The 24,864-nt window shown below is 46.2% G+C and overlaps 1 protein-coding gene across 1 annotated transcript in view; it reads left to right on the forward strand.

Moving 5' to 3' along the window:
- The first annotated feature begins 219 nt into the window (after positions 1-219).
- epha4l (eph receptor A4, like) overlaps positions 220-24,864 on the forward strand; it is a 59,850-nt gene continuing 35,205 nt past the window's right edge. The window contains exons 1-3 of the mRNA XM_061073383.1: positions 220-348; positions 1,858-1,925; positions 4,277-4,940. Of these exons, the coding sequence (XP_060929366.1) occupies positions 252-348; positions 1,858-1,925; positions 4,277-4,940 (829 nt within the window). The 5' untranslated portion in view covers positions 220-251. The remainder of the gene's footprint in view (positions 349-1,857; positions 1,926-4,276; positions 4,941-24,864) is intronic.

Here is a 24,864-nt window from a genome sequence, read left to right on the forward strand (position 1 = left end):
TTGCCCCCCTCTGTCCACTGCGTTTCCTATATGGTTTGACGGGCTCCGCGTCAGAGTGCACAGACTCCAACAGAAGACCCGCCTCCTGGCTGTGGTGCGCTCGGTGCGTCTCTCTCTCCCCTTGTCCGCTTCAAACCCATATTCCACAGGGAAAGAGAAAGAGAGATTGAGGGAGTGAGAGAGAGAGAGTAGGAGCTGGGAGAAGAGCAACAAAACAAAAAGAGGAGAGGAAAAACGGAGCAGCGACACAAATGGCACTCATGGCAGGGATTTTGTTCACGGCCACCTTTCTTGTTTTTGGGATATCTACATTTGTTTCGCCGGCTCGGATATATCCCCCGAATGAAGGTAAGGACAAGGGGAGAAAACAACAACTGCCGCGGACTTGTCTCTTTGCCCCGCGTGTGTGTGTGTGTCTCTGCGCCGCGGAGCCTCACTCACTCAGTGTGTCCTCTGTGGCTGCGCGGAGCCGCGATGGAAAGCACCGGCGGGCACCTTTTACGCAGCGTCTTTTCTCTGTCCTGTGAACTGGACTGGGACGAGAGGTGTCTCGGGCTCGGGTCGGTCCAGCTGCCCGGGAGGACGGGCTGGGAGCAGGGATATACGTGTAGCCCCGATCTGTGTTAGGAGAGAAGGTCAAGCCGATGTGTGTCCGGAGAGAAGTGGCATCACCACAAACAGACCTATAGGAGGGATAGGAATAATTCTCAGTTTTACAACAGTGGTCGCTGCTGTGGTCACGTCCAGTTTAGATGGAAAATTATTTTGGGGATTAAAGGAAAACGATTCTATAAGTTCAATTGTGCCACATGACGCACTAGATTCAATCCATAATTAAGCATATAATGGTGGTTGTTAAATGATCTTCAGTTGTGCATAGAGTTTATCAAAAAATCATGTTTAAATTGAACATGTTGTAACCTCAAAACAAGACGCTCCGAAGCTCGCAGGACTCGATCGTCCTGCCCGCGGTCCCGGAGCGCAGTTTTAAAATGTTTGACCCAATACAAAGCATATAGACCTTTATATTACATTTATTTATTTTACCGCAAATATAACAAAATGTGTACATTTGATTTGATTCTAAACACCGGTCTGACGCACGAAGTATCATCTGCGCTTCTGTGTCTGTCCTGTTCGGCAAAGCAAAGCTGTTGAACACAAGTCCACGACAATGCATCACACTGTGACTGTTATTTCAATATGAAGCAAGGGTTTGACATTAAAAATGGATCAGTCTATTGTTTACAGGAGAATTACATCAATGGGGATTTAGTGATTATGCTGAGGTGTCCAGTAACGAATCAGAACTCAAAACAACCCTAAAAATAAATATAGATGTGCTCAATCCATGTCTCTATATGATTGAATTATTGCTTTGCAATTTTCATTTATAGGTAGCTTGTCCGTCTGTGTCAGGAGCAATTTAAATGGGTCTTGTTCAAGTTTACGCACACGGCTCCTCTATCTGACTCCGATCACATCAGACAGGCTTAAAGCTGCCTCTGAGCGAACTGAAAAATCATTATTTTACACACACTTGGGAAATGCATTCGTCATTTGTAGAACAAATCTTTTTCACAACGAAAATCAATCGAAGCGACACATGTAAAGCCCAGCAGAGGATTACTGTACACACAGCTTAACATTTACAATTGAGTAATTTGTAAGAAACACTGTGCTACAGTTGTACATTCTGTCTCTGTTCTGACATTCACCATATTTTTTACACCCGGTGAATCATTTTAACAATTATATATATCAACACATTTTCCTTTCTCAGCCTGTGAGACTATAGTGGATTATAAATGTTGTGTGGAGCGACTGACGCTCACCTCTCCCATTCTTGTTTTCCAGTCACGTTATTGGATTCCAGATCGGTACAGGGGGAGCTGGGATGGGTCGCCAACCCGACAGAAGGAGGGGTGAGTAGACTACTGCAAAGATGTGTCCCCTTGTTAGGAACGCATGATCCCCTATTGAGCAAAAATGGAGAGATAATATGCTTTATTGGCAGGAGCCCTTGAGTGGACCACCAGTTACATTCCCGAAACTCCTTTGATAAGACGTTTGTCCCGGGAAGGCCTTTACGGGAATACTCTGACCATGATTTATTGTGCAGCTGTCTGCACTGTAGGGATATTAGACTCAGGGTGAGGTCCAGGCAACATTTCCAGTATCATACACTGAAGTATGGATAAATCAGACTTTGCTGTTTTGTTGTAGACCTCCTGGATCACTCCAGGGCCCCATGGGGTCCCCGGAATTCACTTTGAGAGCCACGAGGTCTATAGGCACCCGTCTCTCCCCCTTTTCTCCTCGATCCCCTCTCTCTAACCACTCTGTAATGGTCAGATGCTGAGGCCGATACTGCAGCGGGCGTCAGGTTTCCTGAATAGACGGTGGATTGAATCGGTCTTTGTGGAGAAACTTTATATCCCTTTCCACCATTGAGTCGTAGAGAGGGGGAGAGGAGGGGAGAGGGGAACTTGGCAGCTGACAGAGGGTCCTCTGGAATGGATGAATAAGGGGGAAAGTGTAGTGGGGTCCATCTCTTGCCGCAGGACGACTGGGTCAGGCTATAAAGCAACGTGGAATCGGGTCGACCCAACGTGTGATCTCAGTCTAATTGGGATATCCACAGTGTCTCTTAGTGGGAAAAGAATTGGGACTGCAGTTAGGCTGCAGTGAACCTGATGTGCCGATGACATTAGCTGGTTAGAGAGAGGTGAAGACCATGCAATACCTTTTACCAGGTCTAAATCTGAGGGTTAAAAAAGGGCCCAAAAGTATCCTAAATTTATAAATGACCATGGGATCAGGCTCAAACGTTTTCTGAAATTCACTACTAATTAGCAACATTAATGTCAACTAATTAATATGAATCCTGGGGAACAGAATTTCACCTCATGCACATGTTGCCGTCTCTGCTACACAAAGCTTTCCTAAATCAATTTGGCTGCTGCTGAGCTCAGGTCCTCCCTGGGCCATTTTATCACAAACAAGTGATTGACAGGGTCCCGGCTGCCCCCGTCAAGCCCACATTCACCCCCTCATTACGACCAATTGGCCTTATTCTTCCTCTTCCCTGCTATCAGGGGAAGGTGCAGCCTTATCTCAGCACTGCTTGATTTCCACAACAAAAGGGGGGCTCTAGGAGGAGAGCAGAGTGAGATGGAGCAGCGGGAATGATAGACATTTTCTCAAATCATACAGCTGCAGCTTTGTTTAGCATTATCCCACCCTTCTCTGGGGAAATAAAGCTTTAAGCCAGATTGTTTACGATAAGGCCTCAAATCAAATCTGGCAGCATAACCTATATCTTCCACTGTCTCGTTATTATTATTTTTTTTTTGTTCAGTGTCTAGATGGTTGAGGCTACAGCAGCCAAAGGCCTGTCTGCTCCGTTTACAGCCCAGCTCACTCAAAGACTCTATTTAAAACACACGGTGAAAAACTTGAGGGAACACAACGCTTTGAGCCTCTTAATGCAGCTTCACAGTGCTCTGTCGAGAGGGGAACTTTATCACAAGTAAAACAAACATGGCTCTCGGCAAAACTAAGACAGGCCTCGTTGGATAACGTAATTCATGTGCCCCACGTCAGCGTCTCCCTCTCGCTCCCTACAAGTTCTAACTCATAACAGCGGTGAACATTTGCGCTGTCTCCCAGCAGCCCCCATCATGTATGCAGATGTAAAGCAGGCACATATTAGATCATTAGCATTGGTTCAGAGAGACCTTTAGTTTTTACATTCACACAACCCCCTCTTTTCTTATATACTCCTGATACCCTGAGCCATCCACATCTGTATGTGTGTTCGGGTGTGGGTGTACAGGATTTAGTTTATTTAACTTTAGGCATTTCCTATGCATATAACTAATTACAAATGTCCTTTCTATCACTAAGGGAAAGACCATGAATATTAATATCTTTATGATTCTATTTCAGGGTTTAACAGGTCTATTAGGTGCCATTGATCAAGTATGCATTAAGTTTGGCCATCAATTTATCGCTCTGGCGAGAGCCAAATATTGACTAATCTTTCCGGCAGGTTGTTTTGCACAGTATCTCTCATTCTTTGTATAGACTTGCTCTCAGTCATGTTTAATACTTACACAGTCCATTTTGATCAGGAGAGCCTTTAGTTCTGATATTCTTCTGATGTTCTTTTCGTTTAACAACACTTTCTTCCACAGTCTTGGTATTTGTAATTTAAGTATGATTTAAGATGTTTATGTCCTTGTAACATTTTAATGTTCTGGCCTTTCCCCAGTGGGAGGAAGTGAGTATTATGGACGAGAAGAACATTCCCATTCGGACGTACCAGGTGTGTAACGTCATGGAGCCAAACCAGAACAACTGGCTGCGCACCGACTGGATCCCCCGTGGTGGTGCTCAACGAGTCTACATTGAGATCAAGTTCACCCTCCGAGACTGCAACAGCCTCCCGGGGGTCATGGGAACCTGCAAGGAAACCTTCAATCTTTACTACTATGAGTCCAACAATGACAAAGAGCGCTACATCCGTGAGAACCAGTTTGGAAAGATCGACACCATTGCAGCAGACGAGAGTTTCACTCAGGTGGACATTGGTGATCGCATCATGAAACTGAACACCGAGGTACGAGATGTCGGCGCCTTGACCCGCAAGGGCTTCTATTTGGCCTTCCAGGATGTTGGAGCATGCATCGCTCTCGTGTCTGTCAGGGTCTTCTACAAGAAATGTCCTTTAGCAGTGCGCAACTTGGCCCAGTTTCCTGATACCATCACTGGAGCCGATACCTCCTCACTTGTGGAAGTTCGTGGCTCATGCGTGGATAATTCAGAGGAGAAGGAGGTCCCCAAGATGTACTGTGGGGCTGACGGAGAGTGGTTGGTCCCCATTGGGAATTGCCTGTGCAACCCTGGATATGAGGAGCGCAATGCAGAATGCCTAGGTAAGGAAATTACATTTGTCTTGATTTTCCGGGGCTGACTGGCTGTTTTGGCCCCCTTCGCTTTTTGTAGAACACTCTCATTGACACCACCTTTCTGTACTATATTCTACCTCACTCCTACCCCTCCTCTTGCTCTATCTCCCTATTAATGACTGTTTCATTCTCTTTGTCCTCTCCACCCTCCCTCGACTCACCTACCTCTTGCGCTGTTGGATAATTTTCCTTTGCGCTCTCCCGTTTTCTACAGCCAGTGTCTGGTTGGATGATAGGAGCAATGATGATTGTAAATGGAGTAATTAGTGGGCCCACTGGGAGGTGTTGTGCAGTGGGGTGCATCCCAGGAGAATTGGTGACACCGGGAGGGGATAGTCGAGCTCCAACCGGTTCACACTACTGCCTTGTCTTTCACCCCCACCTGCTCTTTCTCTTATTCCCAGTGGAGCCTGAAGCTGGGAAAATGAGATAGACAGCTATATAGGAGAGAAAGAGTTTATCATTCCAAGCAGGTATGACAAGTGTGAAAATACACAGCTGTGAGATGGAGTTGGAATGGTGTTATTTGGTAGGGGGGAATGGCCCTTCGTGGACGATTATTCCAGTCTCAGCTCGCTGTGATCCTATACAGGGCTGCTTGATGAGGTTTTAAGGTCAGTGAGCAGTGTCTCCGACAGAGCCCTCAGTATGTTGGTGAGATCAGATCATAGCCTCGAAATGTCTACAAAACCTGCCAATAGATCTTTCGAAACTTCTGCTTTTACAGGTTTCTAGGTCAGGCTGTCATAAACATTGGCACTTTGTTAGACTCCACTAAGTAAACTGGGTGGTTTCATAGCTCATCGTATCAGTTTATGCTCTGCAGCATTGTATTGTGGATTGCATCCAGTAGTCTCCAGCAGCTGTTTTGTGGATCCCATGCAGCATTTTGCCAAGCCAGGGCGCAGTTGTCAGCTTGCCAGACGAGTGAATGCTAATTTGGCCACGATTGGTTTACAGCAACCTTCACCCGCCACCTTTACACCAGAAAGAAGCAGTGGGCCACAGCAGAGAGGGGTCAGAGGCTGGGCACGGGTGATTAACAGGGGGATGGACCACTACACTTCTCCTTATTTACAAGGGAGCCTTTATCTTGGAGGACTAATTGCATGACAAACAGGTCTGGTGATTTAAGGGCACTACTGGCTGCTTGGGGGTGGTGGCGGTGGTGGGGGGGTGGTGGTGGTGGTGGTCACAGATGGGTTTGTGTGCATGTGTATTTGTTTCGAAAGAAAAAGAGTGTTATTTAAGCATTATAAATTCTTGTTGTCCATCTTCGCTGTCGCTTTGCTCAGATGGCTGAGGCCGGGTTTTTTTCCTCGGGGGGGCAGCTTCAAAGAAGCAGAGTGAAATGAAGGGGTGATTGAAGGAGACCAGAAGGTAGTTAGTTACAAACTTTGGGTAAATCTCCCCAGGATTGGCTATCTGTCATGCTGTTTACTATAATAACCTCTCATTTCAACCCTGATCTCATACTGTATATCACAACTTTAATTTGCCTGCCACATCGAAATAGACTCCTTATCTCTCCTTTAATTCTAGCGAAGATAAATAGCTGTTACACTGCAAAGAAGGCAATAAAGGATTTGGAACCCCTTGCTTTTATATGACTAATGCAGTCTCGTAGTGCCTGCCAGCCTCGGAGCTGGCAGAAATGCTTCTCAAGCCAATACATCCATTTAGTTCACATATCGCTGCATCTGCTTTGCTTTGTTTAACTTTGCAGTGCCAGTACATGCACTCCATTCACTTTGAGCTCCAATTACACTGTTTAAAAATGTTAAACATTTCGCTTTCAATTGTACATAGGGTAACATGCGCTGGATGTGATGCTGCATGGCAGCCCAACGCGTTTGTGTGGGTCAGCCCCAGTAACTCAAGGGTTCAGAGGTGGTGGCCACTGTCAGTCTACAAGTGCAGTGATGAGCTGGTTAATATCCCTCAGTGAGACAGGCTCAATGGGAGCCATGTTACCATGTACACCAAGGGTTTAGATAGGAGCCAGGTTTGCAGGGAGGGACTGGGGGTTATGATTAATTAAAAAGTTTAAGAAGTGAATTAGAGTATTTCATCCTATGCTCACTTTAGTGTTGTGTAAATCTGTTGTTTATAAGGGTTTGAACATGAGCTCTGTTTTGTGTGTGTGTGTGTGAGTGTGCGTTCACATACTTGTGTGTCTGTTCTTGTCTTGTGTTCGTGTGGGGTTACAAGGGCACCTTGGCCCCTGTTTCCCAGCCCAGGATGAATGGGCTCTCCTCCATCATTGTTTGGGGCAGCAGCCGAGCCGACTGAGACTGGTGATGTTTGGTGGGTTGGGGGTGGTGGTAAAAGGGGGGGGCTGGTGGGGCACGTAGGAGTTGTATTCTCCACCCCTGGCAGAGGTCAGGGGTCACCCCCTTCTGCATCCATCTTACTGCTGTGTCTGACAGGGTCGTGGATCCAGGATTGATTAAGACGTCAGAGTTTTGACAGCTGTGGCTGGTGTGTGTGTGTGTGTGTGTGTGTGTGTGTGTGTGTGTGTGTGTGTCTGTGTGCTAGAGGTAGGCCAAGGGTGGTTAGGGTGTTCACTCTGGACCACGGCAAGAGGGGCAACCAGGGCTCTCAGGGCCAAGGGGCCCCCTGATCTGAGGCAAGGGTACTATGTCTGTTTGCATTTGGGATCCCTTTCCCTGTTAACCACATCCCCCCCACATGCGCAGCGGGGAAAGGGTGGGGGGGGTGGGGTGGGGTCAGGGTGTCCCCTCGCTGCTCATCTGGTGAGGGGGTTCCTTCTGTTGGAGGGTAGTTGATTAGATGGTTGAGGAGAGAGGTAACTAAGCATGCCATTATGGGAAAATGATGACGGCAGTTTTTTTTGCCAATGTGAGACTACATTTAGAAAGATGGAGTGCTCTGAAAGCAGTTTTACTATGATGTTTGTTTTCAGGAATATGCCTTTATTCCAGATTGCCGTCAACTAGAATGAAACGGCAATCTGGAATAAAGGCAGTTTCCTGAAAACAAACATCAAAGTAAAGCTATACTTGCTTGTTTGAAGCAGTGAAAACATGCAAATGAGGAGTGTGTGTAACAGCAGTGCGGTGTCTATTTAAAAAGGACGGTGAGTGTAAATGTTTTGTCCTCAAATCATTATTGTTGGATGAGACTGCAGAGTGGCAGTCATCTTAACCAATCTTAACACATAATTGAAGGTTTAGGACCACATTTTCTCACCTGACTCCTCTCTCGTTCTCTCCTTGTAGAGCTGGAAACTCTTATTGGTATGAGATTAAGAGGTTTTAGGGATGAAGTTTCTCTCCTGTGCTTTACTCATTGTGTTGGTGTGTGTGTGAGTGTGTGTATCTAGATCTCCAATACTCTCTCTCTCTCTCTCTCTCTCTCTCTCTCTCTCTCTCTCTCTCTCTCTCTCTCTCTCTCTCTCTCTCTTGTGACAGTGTTAAATATGCACTTGGGAGCATCATTCTAAATTCACCAAGTAATTCTATTTAGCCCGACGGTCCCCATTGGCTTTAAATACACAGACTTAGTCACTCTCTTCCCTCCTCGTTTACCTCCTCCCTCTCTTCTGCATACACACATATCAACCATTTGTGTGTCCCTTCTTCTCGGTCGGCTTGGTGGCTTGTTGTTTTTTTTGGTCCCCCTGTCTCTTCAAATTACCTGTTGCTCCCTATGAGCTTTCTTCTCTTGTCCTATGTCTCGTTTTCCTTTTTATCCTTCTCCATTTTTGTCGCTGAGTTTCTGTTAACAGTTTTCACCCCTTCACAGTCCCTCTCTTTTATCACTTCTCTTTTTCTCCCCCTCGTCGTCTCTACTCCGGCCGATGAGGTGGTTAGTGTTTGTCAGCCTGTCTCTGGTGGCAGCGGCAGGAAGTGGGCTGAATAATGAGATTACCTTCACTGCTGTGAGGGATTCAGCTAGTCACCCGCTGCCGTTCACACAACCCACATGCTGACGCGTGTACACACACGGGAACATGCACAAGTGTGCGAGTGTGCACTCAGATACAACTGCAGAGAAGCATGTCTTAAGTGAGAGGCACCAGTACGTGCATGTACATTCAACCACGTACAGCCATGCGAAACACACAAGTCCAAACACACACATGTAAGAAAGGACACGTTAAGTACACAGGCAAATAAATATGTACAGCAGATGCAACCACACACAAGCTTCAGTATGTGTTAAGACACACACTCACACACTCCAAGCTGGGCAGAGCGCAGCAGAATAGAGGTGAATGTACTCATCACTCTCGCTGCCACCAGAGAGGCTCATTTTGTGCTCCTGAATAGAGACGAAGAATCTATTACCAACAGAGAGAAAGGAAAGAACAACAGACACAGAGAAAAAGGACAAAATGTCTCATGAGCAATCCTCATTATACCCTCTCCTTGGCGCTGAAATATGTTCTTAAAGCATTGTTGTAATATTCTGTTCTTCTTTAGCTCCACAAATGATGTAAAAAAAAAGCCCTCTCAACACTTCCCCTGACTGGACGGAGGCGGGAGGGTGCGTCGGGGGGCTTCTGGTGGTAATTCAGCCGGTCATTAGCGGAGGTGCTGAAATGCTTTTCCTGCTCGGGCTGTCGTCCTGCCGCAGTGTTTGTTCCCTTTTCATTTCTCGACACTCATCACCTCTGTGTCTGTGGTGCCGTATTTAGGGCAGGAAGCCACCGGTGATCGAGCTTGACCCGGGCGGACGGCCATAGTGCTCCCCCAGTGCCAGCTTTACACCCCACTGTGTACCGGTACGCTGCCACGAGCATCCATCTTTAAGTCATTTAGTTCCTATTTGGGCTTTAAAGCTCGTTTTTTCCTATGAAAATCAGGTTCCTTTTTTTCACTGGAGCGACATGCTTTATGTTGCCTGGTTTCAAGAAACTGACACTGGTTTTCAAGACAGTGCCAGAAGCATGTCAAGCTATATTTGAAATGAGTAGAATTATTACAGCCTCAAATGCTTGGTGGAAAATACGCCCTCAGTGCTGGATTTGAAAATGAATAGTATGTTGAGCTGCAAAGGTTTTAGAACTGGCTGCTAGAAAACTCTGTGTAAATATATTGGACTCTGTTCACATCATAGCATGGGGCTTCACCAAAATGCTTAATCTTACTAATATATTATATATTTTATAACAGTGAGGAGCTGTTGGAGTTACATAATTTCACTAAGTTCATGAGGAGGTAAATAGCAACAGGTGTCATTTAAATACCTGGAACTGGCTGATTTAGATTGTGAATTACCTCAAACTGAACAGGCAGACATAAAGCTGTCTTAAGCTTTTCAATGTGAGAGTTACAAAAAATTAGGCAGATTTTTTTAGTTTATCCATAATGGAAAAAATGACAAAATACTCCAACTCAAAGATGCCAGTAGGCTGACTAAATTAGTTTGAGTTTGTTGTTGATGGACACTTTTCTGTGCAATGCACAGCTGGAAAAATATGTTGAGAGTGACGAGACAGCTCCAGGAACATCTTGGAGAGAAAGAAGACAAATATTAGATCTGAAATTTGATGTTCCGTTTTGGCCAGTTGCAAACTGCTTATGAAAATGGAAACTGTCCTACAAAAACATCAAAAAAATTTCAACTTTTAATAAGCTAAAGGTTGAAATAGTCGTATTTCAATCCAATTCAGAAAAGCTTGAGATGTACCTTTCCATTGGACAGCGATGGTGAACTATACGATGCAGATAAGTTTATCAGTGTCTGCTAGTAGCAGTTTACATTAAGATGGATGTTCCTACAGAGCAGCGTTACATGGTTGTCAGCTGGAATTAGCAACAAGTTCTCTTCTCCTCTCCTCTCCTTTCTTCTCCTCTCCTCTCCTCTCTTTCCGTTGCCGGTGCGAGTGAGTGGTGGTGGTGGAAGCGTGAGTGGCGCGGAGGATTTGAACTGGGTTTGCCTGTTTACTGGGATTTCCTTGGTTTTTGTTTCTCATTTCATATCTGCATGATAAGGTAAGCCTTTTCTTTATTATCGTCTTCAAGTGGCAACGACAGACCGCGGGTTTGTCGGGGGTCTCTGGAGGAATGGCGTCCACGGAGACGCCACCTCCGTCACTCCGGCAGGGAGTCAGAATAGTCCCGCCAGGGGACAACGTTAAGGTGGAGGAAGTCCTGCTGGCTGTTGGAGAACAGGTGGGACACGATAATGTAGTTTATGCCTCCAGAATGAGCAAAGCGGTCGTGGTATTTCTCAAGGAGGAACCCCAGGTGCACCAGCTGATTGCGAGCGGAGTGTTTATTAGGGACGGCTTCGTGCAGGTGAACCCGCTGTCGGTTCCCGCGACTCGGATCACGGTATCCGGAGTTCCGCCTTTTATTTCAAATGAGATCTTAAGATCCGAGCTCAGCAGATTCGGTAAATTTTCTAGCGGGTTCAGAACGTTAAATCTCGGTTGCAAGGATCCCAAATTGAGACATGTACAGTCCCTGAGACGGCAGGCGTTTATGTTCCTGTCATCCACCACGAACTCTCTGGAGGTCTCCTTCAGAGTGAAGCACGGGGATGGGTTCAACATGGTGTACGCCAGCTCCGGGAGCTTTAAGTGTTTTGATTGCGGGGATGTGGGGCACAAGCGCTCCTCGTGTCCGCACCACCAGCGGTTCAGTGAAGCGGCAGGTGGCAGTGGCAGCGGCCCGCAGGCCGCTGCCGAGCCAGCAGCTGCACCTTTGCGGCTCGGGGGGCGCGGCGGCACCGAGCACCGAACCGGAAACTGAGCCGAGCGGCTCGGGGACCGGGGCGGCGGCCGGTGCCGAACCGGAAACAGCGCCCGGCGCCGCGGCGGAGGTGTCCGCCCCGGCCGCAGCGGTGGACGCTCCTCGCGCTGGAGTGTCAAAGCCCACTCGCGGCAAAGCCTTAAGTGGCGGTGATGCAGTGAGTGGGGGGAACGGTTCACAGCCTGAAGCAGAGAAGTCAGAGGGGCAGAGTCTGTCCAAGAAATTACGTGTATCTGAGGACCTAGAGAAATCCTCCCAGTCTGCAGCTGCAGAAATGTCACAGGTTGAGGAGGCAGGTCCCTCAGGTGCCACAGAGCACTGTGTGAACAACGATGAGGGACAGAGTCTGTCAGCCAGTCAGGCCGCAGGTGAAGAGATGGAGGAGGAGTCAGACCTAGAGAGTGTAGCATCTTTTGGGACCCCAGCTAGAGATATCTCCCTCTACACTTTGGAAGAAATAAACAACTTTCTTGACGTAACCTATGGGAGGGTAGCCAAAGTGGAAGAGTATTTTGATGACATAGAAACATTTATTAGATCGGTGGCTGTTCTGAAAAGACAGTTTGGGTTGGATCAGCTCGACGAGAAGAAACGTTTCCGTCTGAAAAAACACATGACAACCCTGAGGAAACAGGCTAAAGGAAAAACAACGAGACAGACGAGGAGCACTGTAAAATAATCATGCATCACTTGGTGTTTTCTTCTTCACTGATTTCTGTATTTTTCCTGTTTATTTTCTTTTCTGACTTTTCTATGAGGAAATTAAAAATAGGGTCACTTAACATTAATGGGGGAAGAGAAAGTAAAAAAAGAGCTGTTATAGCAGAGATCTCGGCTCAAAAACACATTGATGTGTTATTTTTGCAGGAAACACACACAACATCGAGTGATGAAGTAGACTGGGGTTTATGGTGGAGGGGTCCTCATGCCTTAAGCCATGGCTCAAACTTCATTGCAGGAGTAGCTGTAATGTTCACCAAAACAATAAATGCAACCATCTTATCCGTTACAGAATTAGTGAAGGGGCGGTTGTTATTAGTAAAATCAGAAATAGAAAATACAGTGTTGGTTTTTGTGAACGTCTATGCCCCTAATCAAGGTGCAGAGAGAGTACGCTTTTTTAAATTACTAGAAAACGAACTTAAAAACTATCAGCAGGATCAGCTAATTGTCGGAGGTGATTTCAATTGTACTCTAGATTTTACTATGGACCGAACCAGTGAAGAACCTCACCCCCAGTCAGCGCAGACCCTTAACAGTCTCATTAAACAGCAAGATCTGGTTGACACCTGGAGGTTAAAGCATCCAACAGCCAGACAATATACATGGATGAGGGTCAGAGAAAACAGGGTGACGGCAGCCAGACTAGACATGTTGCTCATATCCCAAAACCTTCGAGCCAGACTAAGTGACAGCATCATTAGCCTGGTTGGTTTTTCAGACCATCATCTGGTTAGCATAGAGTTGGTAATTTCACCAGGGGAGAGGGTTAAATCCTACTGGTGTTTTAATAACAAGCTGCTGCAAGAAAACTGCGTTCTGTAAAGCTTTTGAGCTGTTTTGGCGCCAGTGGAAAAATAAAAAAACAGATTTCAGTTCTTTAAAGCTCTGGTGGGAGATAGGCAAGGCACAAATTTGCGTGTTTTGCCAACAGTACACCTCTTACTCCACTGCCACAGCTAAAGCAGTCATTCAAGAACTAGAGGCTAGCATTATAAACATAGAGGAGGGCTTAGTTGTAGATTCCACCACAGGTCAAACACTACTGAAGGAAAAAAAGTTGAAATTGAGCTCATACCTGCAAGAGAGGGTTAAGGGAGCTCTCGTGAGGTCCCGGCTGCTTCATCTAACAGACATGGATGCACCAACTGCTTTCTTTTTCGATCTTGAAAGATCAGTTGCACAAAGAAGACAGCTCACCTGCATTAGACTCCCAGGGGGCGGAATAACCACCTGTCCAGGCGAGATGAGGAGCCAGGCGTCAGCTTTTTACACCGACCTGTTTGGTGCGGAAAGTTGCTGCATGGAGTCCCGTGAGGAGCTGCTGCAGGGACTACCCCAGCTTAGCCACGAGGAGAAAACTGCCCTCGACTCTGAGCTAACTCTGCAGGAGCTGACAGAAGCGGAGAACCAGATGGCATCAGGACGAGCGCCAGGAATTGACGGTCTCTCCAATGATCTGCTAAGGAGATTCTGGAGCATCATTGGTCCGGACCTACATGGCGTCTTTTTGGAATGTATGAGAACAGGTTCACTTCCTGTCTCTTGTCAGCGAGCAGTAATTTCCCTGCTGCCAAAGAAAGGAGATTTGGCCTTAGTTAAAAACTGGAGGCCCGTTGCTCTCCTGTGCACGGACTACAAGGTGCTTTCAAAAGCCTTAGCCAACAGACTAAAAAACATTTTGGAGATGATTGTCCACAGAGACCAAACGTACTGCATACCAGATCGGACAATCATGGACAATATTTTTCTTATAAGAGATGTTATGGATGTATGTAAAAAATATGAGTTTGACTGTGGAATTGTTTCGTTGGATCAAGAGAAAGCTTTTGATAGGGTAGATCACTCTTATTTATTTGACACATTAAGAGCTTTTGGTTTAGGTGATGGGTTTATTGCGTGGCTCAGCCTATTATATAATGCTGCACAATGCATGGTAAAGATGGGGACAGGGCTGACCAGACCAATCCATGTACAGCGGGGCATAAGACAAGGCTGTCCAATCTCTGGGCAGCTATACAGTCTGGCCATAGAGCCCTTGCTTTGCAGGTTGAGGGGTAAGATCAGTGGCCTCTCGCTGCCTGGTTTCCCAGATCCAGAGTATTCCCTCATAGTCTCTGCATATGCAGATGATGTAAATGTGTTGGTCTCTAATCAACAAGATGTATCTTCTTTACAAGAAGCAATTTCACTGTATTGTAAGGCTTCCTCTGCACGGGTGAACTGGGAAAAGAGCGAGGCTTTGTTGGTGGGACAGTGGAGAGGTCAAGCAATACCAGGTCTGCCTGGTGGTCTTGAGTGGGGGAAGGAGGGCTTAAGAGTTTTGGGTGTATTTTTGGGTAGCGATGTGTTTCTAGCAAAAAACTGGGAGGGAGTGTAGGAGAAGGTGTGTGCTCGGTTGTCTTAGTGGAAATGGTTGCTACCCCAGCTGTCCTATAGGGGAAGAGCTTTGGTTGCCGGCAGTCTGGTTGCCTCGACTCTCTGGCACAGGCTTACGGCTCTGACGCCACCAAGAGGACTAATTGAGGAACTACAAAGAGCCATACTGGATTTCTTCTGGTCTGGCAAACACTGGGTTCGGGCAGCAGTCCTCTATCTGCTGGTGGTGGAAGGAGGACAGGGACTGGTGGACATCAAGTCCAAAATTGCCGCTTTTCGCCTTCGGGCAGCTCAAAGACTACTTTACAACTGTGGCCCGAGGTGTGTTGATGCGGCACGTCTGCTGCTGAGGAGAGCTGGAAGATTAGGCTACGACAAACATCTCTTCCTATTAAGAACGGAGGACATGGATCTCACCGGGCTGACCCCGTTTTACAAATCAATGTTAGATGCATGGCAGACTTTTCATGTCAGAAGAGAAAACAATGAAACACCTGGTTTGTGGCTGTTTGAGGAACCGCTGTTCTTCAATGACTTCATGAGGTCGGAAACACTGCAGTCTGCCAGCCTCAGAGACAACCTCAGACGAGCTGGATGCACCAAACTGGGCCATCTGATAAAGATGACAGCAACATCGGTGGATACCCTGAGAGAGAACAGCAATATCAACTCTACCAGACTGATAAACAAAGTGTTGGAGGAGGTCTGTGCCGCCCTGCCGCAAACCATGAGAGTCTTTGCAAGGAACAATGCTCTGTGTGACCAGTGGAGTGATGACTCGGAATACAGTTTCCCCTCCTTATTCATCAGCCCAGCTGTAGGGGAGTGGCAGGAGAGGCGTGGTCAGTTGTTGTCCTTCCCAACTCCTCACCTAGACAGCTTTCAGACGGTGGGAAAAAAGTCTGTCTACCAGACCTGTGTAAAGGTTAGCAATTTGCACTCTCTGGAAGATGTGAGAGAGTCGAGGTGGACTGGGCTATTGGAGCCAGAGGCTTCTCCGAAAGGCAGCTGGCGGGCCTTGTACAAACTGCCCATTGAAAAACGGACAGCAGACCTCCAGTGGAGGGTAGTGCACGGGGCGATAGCTACAAACAGATACAGAGCGCATCTTGATCCGGAGCTGGGGGAGGGGTGTACGTTCTGCTCCCAAGCTGAAACACTGGAACATTTATTTGTTCAGTGTCCACGGCTGGAAGCACTCTTTAATGTGTTGAAAGGGTGGTTTCAGGGCCTGGGAGAGGTATTTTCATTTGGTTTGTTCATTTATGGTCCGAAATATTCTGCAAAGGAAAAAGCTGTACACAACCTGTTAAACTTTGTCTCTGGTTCTGCAAAGCTAGCCATTTGGCTGACACGTAGGAACCAAGCACTGGACTCTGGTAGCGTGCATCCGGCGCCAATGCTGGTTGGATTTCTGAAAGCCAGACTCAGAGTAGAACACGCCTACTACAAAATGATGGACAATTTGATGACATTTAGCCGCATATGGGCTGTTGGGGGGATTCTATGCACCCTTGGGGATGACGGGGAACTGATTTTTAACCTGTAATTTGAGATACGACAGTTTGTATGGATGTGTGAGTGGGTATGTACATGTGTGTGTATATATCGAAAATAATCTATATGTAGTATTTAATAACCTTGTTTGGTTGCGGTGTACAGCTGGTGGCTGACGTAAGAAGTGTTTTTGTTCCTGGAAATAGAAAATAAATGGATTTTGAAAAACCAAAAAAAACCTCTCCTCTCCTCTTTGAAGCCCGTGATGGGAAGAGGGAGCGATTAAAGCAGTCAGCATGCAAATTAGCATGTCAAAAGGCCCTGAATCAATACCCCAGCTCTCTACCAACACAACCCTGCAGTCCTTTCACCCCCTCTTCCCTCTCCCTCTATCCGTCCCTGCCGTTCCCCCATTCCTCCGGCTGTTTCCCTTCTTCTCCCTCCATTTTCTCCTGCACACTCTCCCGCTTGCCCCTCTCCTTTGCTTTCACTCGCTTTAAATTTTTCTCTTCCTCTCAAAACCCCTGCTTTCTCCCTCAGCTGACAGACAGAGAGAAGAGACAGGATTTGTAAAGAGAGATGGACGGATGTTTAGGCAGAGAAAGACGGATAGGGGGAGAGAAGTGGATAGCGATCAAGTGGGCATGGGTGGACTGTTTCAGAGAGAGAGGGAGAGAGCGAGAGAGGTTATGAAAGAGGACGAGGGCCTCTGCCACCTTCTTTGTGCTTTGAGTGAGGGAGAAGAGACCACTCTCGCCAAGACGGGCGCAGGAGATGGAGATGAGGAGGAAGGGAGCGAAGATGAGGGAGAGAAAAGCAGACAAAAAACATGGGGGGAAGTGAAGTGGAAAGAGATTTAGTTCCAGTCTGGCAACCAGGCTTTTTTCTACACTTCATCCATCGGTTCACCATTGCACGGAAATCCTTCTGATCTGGGGCAATGTGTTACTGATCGCGAGGAACGCACATGTGTGTGTGTGTGTGTGTGTGTGTGTGTGTGTGTGTGTGTGTGTGTGTGTGTGTGTGTGGGCAGTGTTTGCACGTCAGAACCACTATCTGTCCCTTATTTATTCGGTGGATCTGTCGCGGCAGGCATATCGCATGTTGTATCATAAACTTCCATTAATGCTCTAATCGCGTTGCACGATCTGAGCCCATAGACAAAGCATCCCGGCAACCCTGCAGATGGACGGCCAACTCTCCCTCACTATCTGACAATGGGAGGTTGATTGCAAACACCTTGGAAGAGCTTTATCACTCCCTCTCTGTCTCTCCTGTGCCCATTTCTATCCTAAGCTCCCTCCATCCTGCCGGGCTGATAGTAGGTGGTCCTTTCTTCTCTTTTGTCCTCATCTGTTTTCTCAGAGGGTGCAACGTTCAGTGGCCGAATCATAGGCTGCTCTGTTGCAATCAGTTAGGGGTTATGACAAAAAGCCTCGCAATAAAGGGCTGCTCTGTAATCTGATTGGCCCAGTGACTGGACGCAGTGTCCATTTTAATGAGCTGAGATCCCTCTGTAATCACAGAGGTGGAGGAAATTTCGCACACACACTCCTGATGTAAACTGTGTCGAAGAGGAATACATGGAGGTTATTACATGGAAACATCAATGGGTGCGAGTGGGAGGATTAATTTAGTGAGCCTGGGTTTCTAGAAGTAAAGTGCAGGTGAGTTTCCAAGGTTTTCCAACTCATCAGGATCATTTATGACCTGAAAAAAAATAACAACTGCATCAGAATACAGCTGATGTGTTGGGAGTTGAAGGTTCAAGCCTGTGCACATCATTTCATAAGGAGAGAGGTGAACTCTGACTTCCAATGTCCACTTATGTAAAATCGATTTGATCACAGAGATATTTCATGTCTGCTGCTGACGGAAAGGCTGAACCTTCAGTTACTGAAATCAGGAAAAATATGCAGCAGATTAAAACTGGTTCACTTTTACTTTCTTTTTTAATTTTAAAGGAATTTTGCAAGTACAGCACAGTTTTAACTACTGGGTAGTGTATTATTCAGATTTAACCACCATACCATAAACCTAAATTATATCTGTTTCTATTATATCCTCGTCACTGACCTCATTTGAAAAATAGTCTGTCACATAAACTCCTGTGAAACCCCCTCTCGTGATTCTCCCTATATCCAAGCTTTTATGCTAAACTAAGCTAATTACCTGATCGTGGCGGCTTTGTATTGTACAGACATGGGATTGATACCAATCTTCTCAGCAAGAAAGCCCATACCCAGAATATAAAAATATCCCTTTTAAAGACAACTCTGAAATGAGTTTGTACATTGGGAAGCATGTGACACCTCACGCTCCTATTCTTGGTTGCAGGACTTTGAGATCAGGTGGCTGATCTCTTGCTGTGACGACATGTGTATGTGCACAGATGAGCAAGCTACACGTGTATCAAACACACGGTGGGGTTGCCTGCGAGGTGCAACCTCTCTGCAGGAGACCTGGAATGTAATTTGGGGATGTGGAGGTCTGGCAGCACCGGGGGAATCTGAAAGCTGCTGATCTCCAGCCAAAGGCAGAGGTGTGTCCATGCTAGGGCACGTCTTAGGGATTAGAAACCTTGATCCTTCCTGATCCGCAGTGAGCTGTCAAATACTGCTGGAAGAGGAGGAAGGGAAAAAAAACACAACGCGTTCCCTTGAAGGTTCACTGCGCGGAGCAGAGGAATGTGAGGGGAAGAAGAAAGAGGAGGAGGAGGAGGAGGAGAGAAAAAACAGACAAAGGAAGATAGGATACAGATAAAAGAAGTGATTGAAATGAAATGGAGTCGTGGATGTGTGTGACAGAGGATGTGTGTGCGGAGTAAAGGAGAGAGAGATGAACTGACTCCTGTCTTGTATACCTGATAAACGGCAGGGGGTGTAAAAGGTGAATGGGGGGGCTGTGGGCACAGACAGTGATCACTCTTTGAACAAGCCCAGTGTGGCTGTGTCACGACCTCCGGCAGTTGCAGCGGATATAACTGTCAATATCTTTTTCATTGAGCAGGTTCACCTCATTTTGAACTGCTCCGTCACAACTTATTCCTCTGTTGAAAAATCTGTCCCTCTGAAAACCTGCTGTTATCACATTGTGTAACATAATCTCCATTTTAAACTGTTTAAATGGCAAACCTGTAAGTAGATGTGATATGGATCATGTGTGTTTGGTGTGCAAAGATCTCTGGGAGCTCTGCAGAGCCGCTCAAGTCGCCGACAAAGCTGCCAAGTGGCGAAAGAAACCATAAAGATAAGGAGAGATAACAGAGGCGGCAGGGGGAGAGTGGTGTTCGTAATCTGAGTGAAAGAGGATGGGGAGGCCAAAAAAAATAGAAAACACAAGTCTGGCTCTCTTCCAGCGGTGCCCACACACCAGCTCGCTGTGCAGCTGAATCTCTCGTTCCGTTTGTTTGCCTCTTCCCATCATCACCAGGCCTGTGTGTCTGTCCTCACATCAAAGCTAAAGGCTACAACGTTACACATTAGCGGAGTAACCCAGTCTACGCAGCAGCCATTAACCCCGGGGTCCTTTTACACACCCCATGTACCCCCCCTCTCCATAAGGCCAGGTTCAACTAGCCTGGGGTTAGGAAGGGCGATGCATGAACCCTGCAGCAAAGTCTGTGGACACACGTAGGAGCTGCTAACTTTGGAACTCACACACACACACACACACACACACACACAAACACACTATGCAGAGCCATACCATGCGAGAAGGGGCTGCCACAGTTTCAAAACGGTGGGGGTATCACTTCCACAGCAACAGTGACCTCTTTGCCGTTTTGAAAGAGGGACAGAGAAGGGGAAAGTGGTGTGGAGATAGTGAGGCCCGGATGACACCAGCAGAGGTCAAAGGTTAAAGCAGTGACAGCCACAGTGGAGACCAGCCGACCGTCATTGGGTTGACATGAGCTGTTGAAGAGTTAGTGACCCAGGAAAGTTTTTATGTACCATGCCAGAGCACACGCACGCACACCGCACACAGACACACACTTGCGCACAAATGCAGAGACACAATGCCATGCACAGTTTTTCTCAGGAGCACACACCGTCACGCACACACACACGCACAATAGAAGGTGTTTTGAGGCCCCAGACAGGCTGTCGTCTGGGAGCTACGAGCAGATTACCTAAACAAACAACCTAAAAATACCTTCATTTTCAGCCGTAAGTCGGCGCCCTCCAGCCCCCCCTCACGACCCGTCTCACCGCTTCTGAGAAACGAACAGGGGCCATGTTAAATTCGCCCCTTAGACCACAGATGACCATAGGTAATTAAAGTTTTGTGTGTTTCTGCACACTTGAGCGTTGACAGATTAGTGTTCACACTGATTCAACACTACATGTTTCAAACTTCACAGGGTTGGTTTTGTCATTTTGTTTTTATGTATTTATCTGGATCGCAGGCTACATGAGATGATGTTAAGGTTTATTTTAGCTTTTTCGTTGTGTGTGATGTGGTTCTGTGGTAATGAGGTCAGGCTCTCACCATTTTTCCAGTCCAACTGTAGATACCCGAGTTTACTCACCTGTGGAAAGCAGATCAGCAGTGATGGAAATATTAAAACTGATAATCAGCTCAAACAGACTCAGTGTCTCAACCTGGTCCCGCTGTATTTAAGTGGAATGGTATGAGATTAGAATCACAGGCAATAAAGTGCATTAAATATGGTTGCAGGAACTGGAGGTGTTGGTCTTGAACAGAGCTGAAATTATTATTTTTGAAAGAACACATTAACAAGCAGTTTAGTTTATTGATGAATTGTTTGTCCGTTTTTTAATTTTGATGGTCTCCATTAACATCCTCTCTGTAGCTTTTCCTTATCTTTAACTTTGTGAGTGAATTGAACAATTCTAGTTTAAGCTGTTAATTCAGTGAAATTAACTATTTCATGCCATCGAATATTTCATTATTTCTTGATATTCTTAGACTAAATGACAGTACCTGTACTGTTTACAAAAATGTGGTGGGTGCCACTCAAATCATCTAGTCATCTATCCCAACTTACAACATTGGTTAAATGCGAACAATATATTTGATATTTATAAGCTTAATAAAATATTATCGCTTTTGTTTTGTTTTATAGTCTCAAAATACATTTTATACCTTGATTAGAATTTTTGTATGGTTTCCCTTCCTGATTTTCAATAGACAGGAGAGCAGATCATATTAACAATATAATGCAGAGATTTGATATGTTTCATTTAAAAATGTTTATTTATGAGCTACAGACTTCAATTCAGCTCAAACCACAGATTTAAAATTTTTAATAATTCTGTTTCATTCCAAAATACTTTAATATATAATTTATATGTTGTTCTGGAGTCTCATCAGCATTTAGATGAATGAACCTGTTGTTGTTTGACTTCAAACAGACGAGTTGTTTCCTCCTGAACCGAATGTTCGGTCACTTTTCCCACATTGTGGGACATGTGGGAATGCAAACCAATACCAGATGTCCCACAATTTTTAGAAACAATTTATAAAAGTGCAATTACCTAAAAATAAGTTCACAGAAGTCAGCTTTGTGACTGTTGCATTGTGGCGGACTGCAGCGTTTTGTTTTGTATTTGTGCGACAGCACGGCACATGGTTTACACTTGTTTACAGAATTGCATCAGGCCCAACTGAGACTGCCTCCCCATCGCTTCCTCTTCCTCTCCTCCTATTCTTGGTGTGTGTGTTCTCCTCACACATCCTCCCTTTTCCTGCCCCATTCTCCTCGACTCACTGCTGCTCAGTTTTCCCGGTTGTTCAGGGGTGTGCGCCCATGTGAGTGTCCCTACGCACAACAACATTAGCATACTCCCCGCACCCCTCTGCCTTTTTTTCATAATTGAATTGCAATGTGGCTCTTTTCATTGTAAACAATGTCAGGAAAGCATATTAGATACTCTGCCCGCTAACACACATACCTGTGTGCACACACACACGTGACTCAAACCCCTAGAGACTTTGAGGAAATTGGACCAAGACAATACTTTTACTGAGTTTGTTTACCTCTCCTCCTCCCTGCTGTGCTCCTGTCGTCATACCTACACAAAGCCTTCTCGGGCGATGTGTGTGTGAGTTTGCATGCGATCACGCTATTGCAGTTTGCATCTGCGTAGTCCAGAGGGCCTTAGAAGGACTTTGTGTGAATGCCTGAGAGGGTGCAAGTGTGCACAGGTTTGTACGCCTCTGTTTGTGTACATAAATCTCTGTTTTGTTTTCCTTGAGTTATCGTCCATTACCCACCTGCTGTGTGGATCTTAGGTCACAAAAGGTCCTGAGTGAGTTGGCGCTGGGCCCGGCTTCGGGAGGTGCCACCCCTGTGGATCTGGCATGGGTGCAAAAGTGGAATCTGAGTGGCCACCCAACGTAGCCAATTTAAACAGTGTTTCACACAACAAACAAGGATCAGTTCTGTATCTCTCCCTGTTCTGTCCATCTCTCTTTCCTCTCTCTGTCAGTTATGTCCCAGGTTCGTCTCCTCTGTGCCCTTTTCCCTTAGAACAAACTCTCTTCTTAGCTTTCTTTTTATGTTTCTTTTCCTCACAGTCACCTTCAGTGCCCAGAGTCTTGGTTTTTAAAGGAGGGGCCTTTGACCATTCTGAAGTGGCTGGGTGGAATACTTCAGATGTTTGCGATAGAGCCATTGTGGTAATTCTCCTTTTTAAGGCCAGGCTATAGAGGAATAATGGAGGAAGTTGAGGCCTACGTGTCGATAGGAACGTGGGGACCTTGGTTAGCAGGAAGTCCTCAGAACAATATTTCAATTTGTTCAGCTATGCAACAGCAACAATACAGGAGGCACCAGTACCAGAACTCGTAACAAAGAATGTCTCCATATTGGAAGAGGAAATGGTTTGTTTGGCCTGTTAATAAAATCCTTAGGCTCAAAAAACTGTGAAAGGAGTTATACCCTCTCATGCTATATATATGCAGTATATATGTACTTACACACAAGAAATCCATTGACAAACTAAGATGAAAATGGCACATTTGCAAATTTTTGACTGGAGTTTTTCGCCAAAATGACAAAAAAGAAGCATAAAGAAAGAATCATTTGTCAAACCGTATTTGACAGTTTTATTGTTACTGACTAACCATCGCTGTTCATGTTCACAACATGTTTTGCTCATCTGGCTCTTTGGCTGGTATGGGTACAGACATTTTAATTAGGGCAGCGTCCTGGGTGGCTCTCATGTGATGGATTGGTGCTGTTGAAAATACAGTTATTAATCATCTGGCATTTGACTGACAGTCTGCTGGCAACTCTTGCACGCCCCACTGCTGGCCACCATTAGCAGTGATTGTCAGCAAGGTTAGCCTGTGTGTTATTAACACTGTTGCCTAGCTGGCTTTTGTTCTTAGTCCTCATTAACACTGGTAGAGATGTCAACCCAGATTTCACGACCCAACCTTTTTGGGTTTTGCATTTTAAAGGATGGCACCACTAGTACGGGACCTTTTCCCCTCGCCAGGTCAAGGTCAAGATGTGTGTCGAGTATATGTCATCAATCATAGTGATCAGTTTCGGTGGCCGTGTGTCCCTCATCCATCACGCTGATGGGCTCCGCTGGCCGTGTGGCTACGCGTCGCCGTCAGGGCCGGAGGTAATTAATAACCCCCAGCGACGGAATTAATGAGGTAACCTGCTCCACTCTCCTGCTGTTCCAGTGACAGATGTTAACGGTCAGCAGCTAGTTATCCCTGTTAATGTGCCAGTGACTCAGGTGTATTGATGTGTAGGGTCTTTTACTATCTAAATGTCTCTGTCATGTATATCTGCATGGGGATGGACCGTATTGAGCATCTGAGCAGCTGGGGACAGTAGCCAGAGGTAAACACAGCACCATTACAATGGCAATCCTTTCCAAGAGGGGTCTTACCTGAGCAACAAACTGCTTTCCAAGGGGAAAAAAGAGCAAAAAGAGAGAGAATAGACACAAAGGCAGAGGGATATGGCAAAGAGGCGAGTTGAATAGAGAGTGCTGGCTCCTCAAGGTGCAGGAGAGGGAGAGACTCTCCTTGCCCTCGGGTCTTGAAAGATGATCGCTTCGTTTTTTTGAAAGAGCGGCTTTGTGAGGATGCCTCTGACTGCTCTTCTGAAGAGCGCTCACTGTCTGTTATGACTAAAAAGAGTGACCGAGTTTTCATCACCCAAAGAAGATAAAGCACGGCCATGAAAGGAAAGAAAATGCTATAGTTTGAAGTTAATTCTATTTTTTTGATTACAACAGAGGTGATTGTTCTGCCCGGGCCAGCCTAGTTATTGTGTGCCGTGTGCTGGGTGTTATATTCCAAGGGTTTTCGGATGGCTATTGTAGCGCAAGTTTGCTCTCATGCTTTCAATCCCCAGTGTATTGGATACTTTGTTTTGTAGGCTGCAGAATAGCTCGGCTATCAGGCTTTTGAAGCGGGTCACTCAAGGTGGGCTGCAGGGGATGTGTGAGTGGGTAGATGTGGATTTATTTGCCGGCGTTGTGGGGAGCATCCATAGCTGTTCAAAGCAGGGTGTGTAGGTTGTTACCACTCAGAGGAAAACTTAGCTGGGTTATGGCTGGCTCGCGTGTGGGTAGCTA

The sequence above is a fragment of the Limanda limanda genome, chromosome 6 (genome assembly GCF_963576545.1).
Source record: "Limanda limanda chromosome 6, fLimLim1.1, whole genome shotgun sequence".
In the NCBI taxonomy this organism is placed as follows: domain Eukaryota; kingdom Metazoa; phylum Chordata; class Actinopteri; order Pleuronectiformes; family Pleuronectidae; genus Limanda; species Limanda limanda.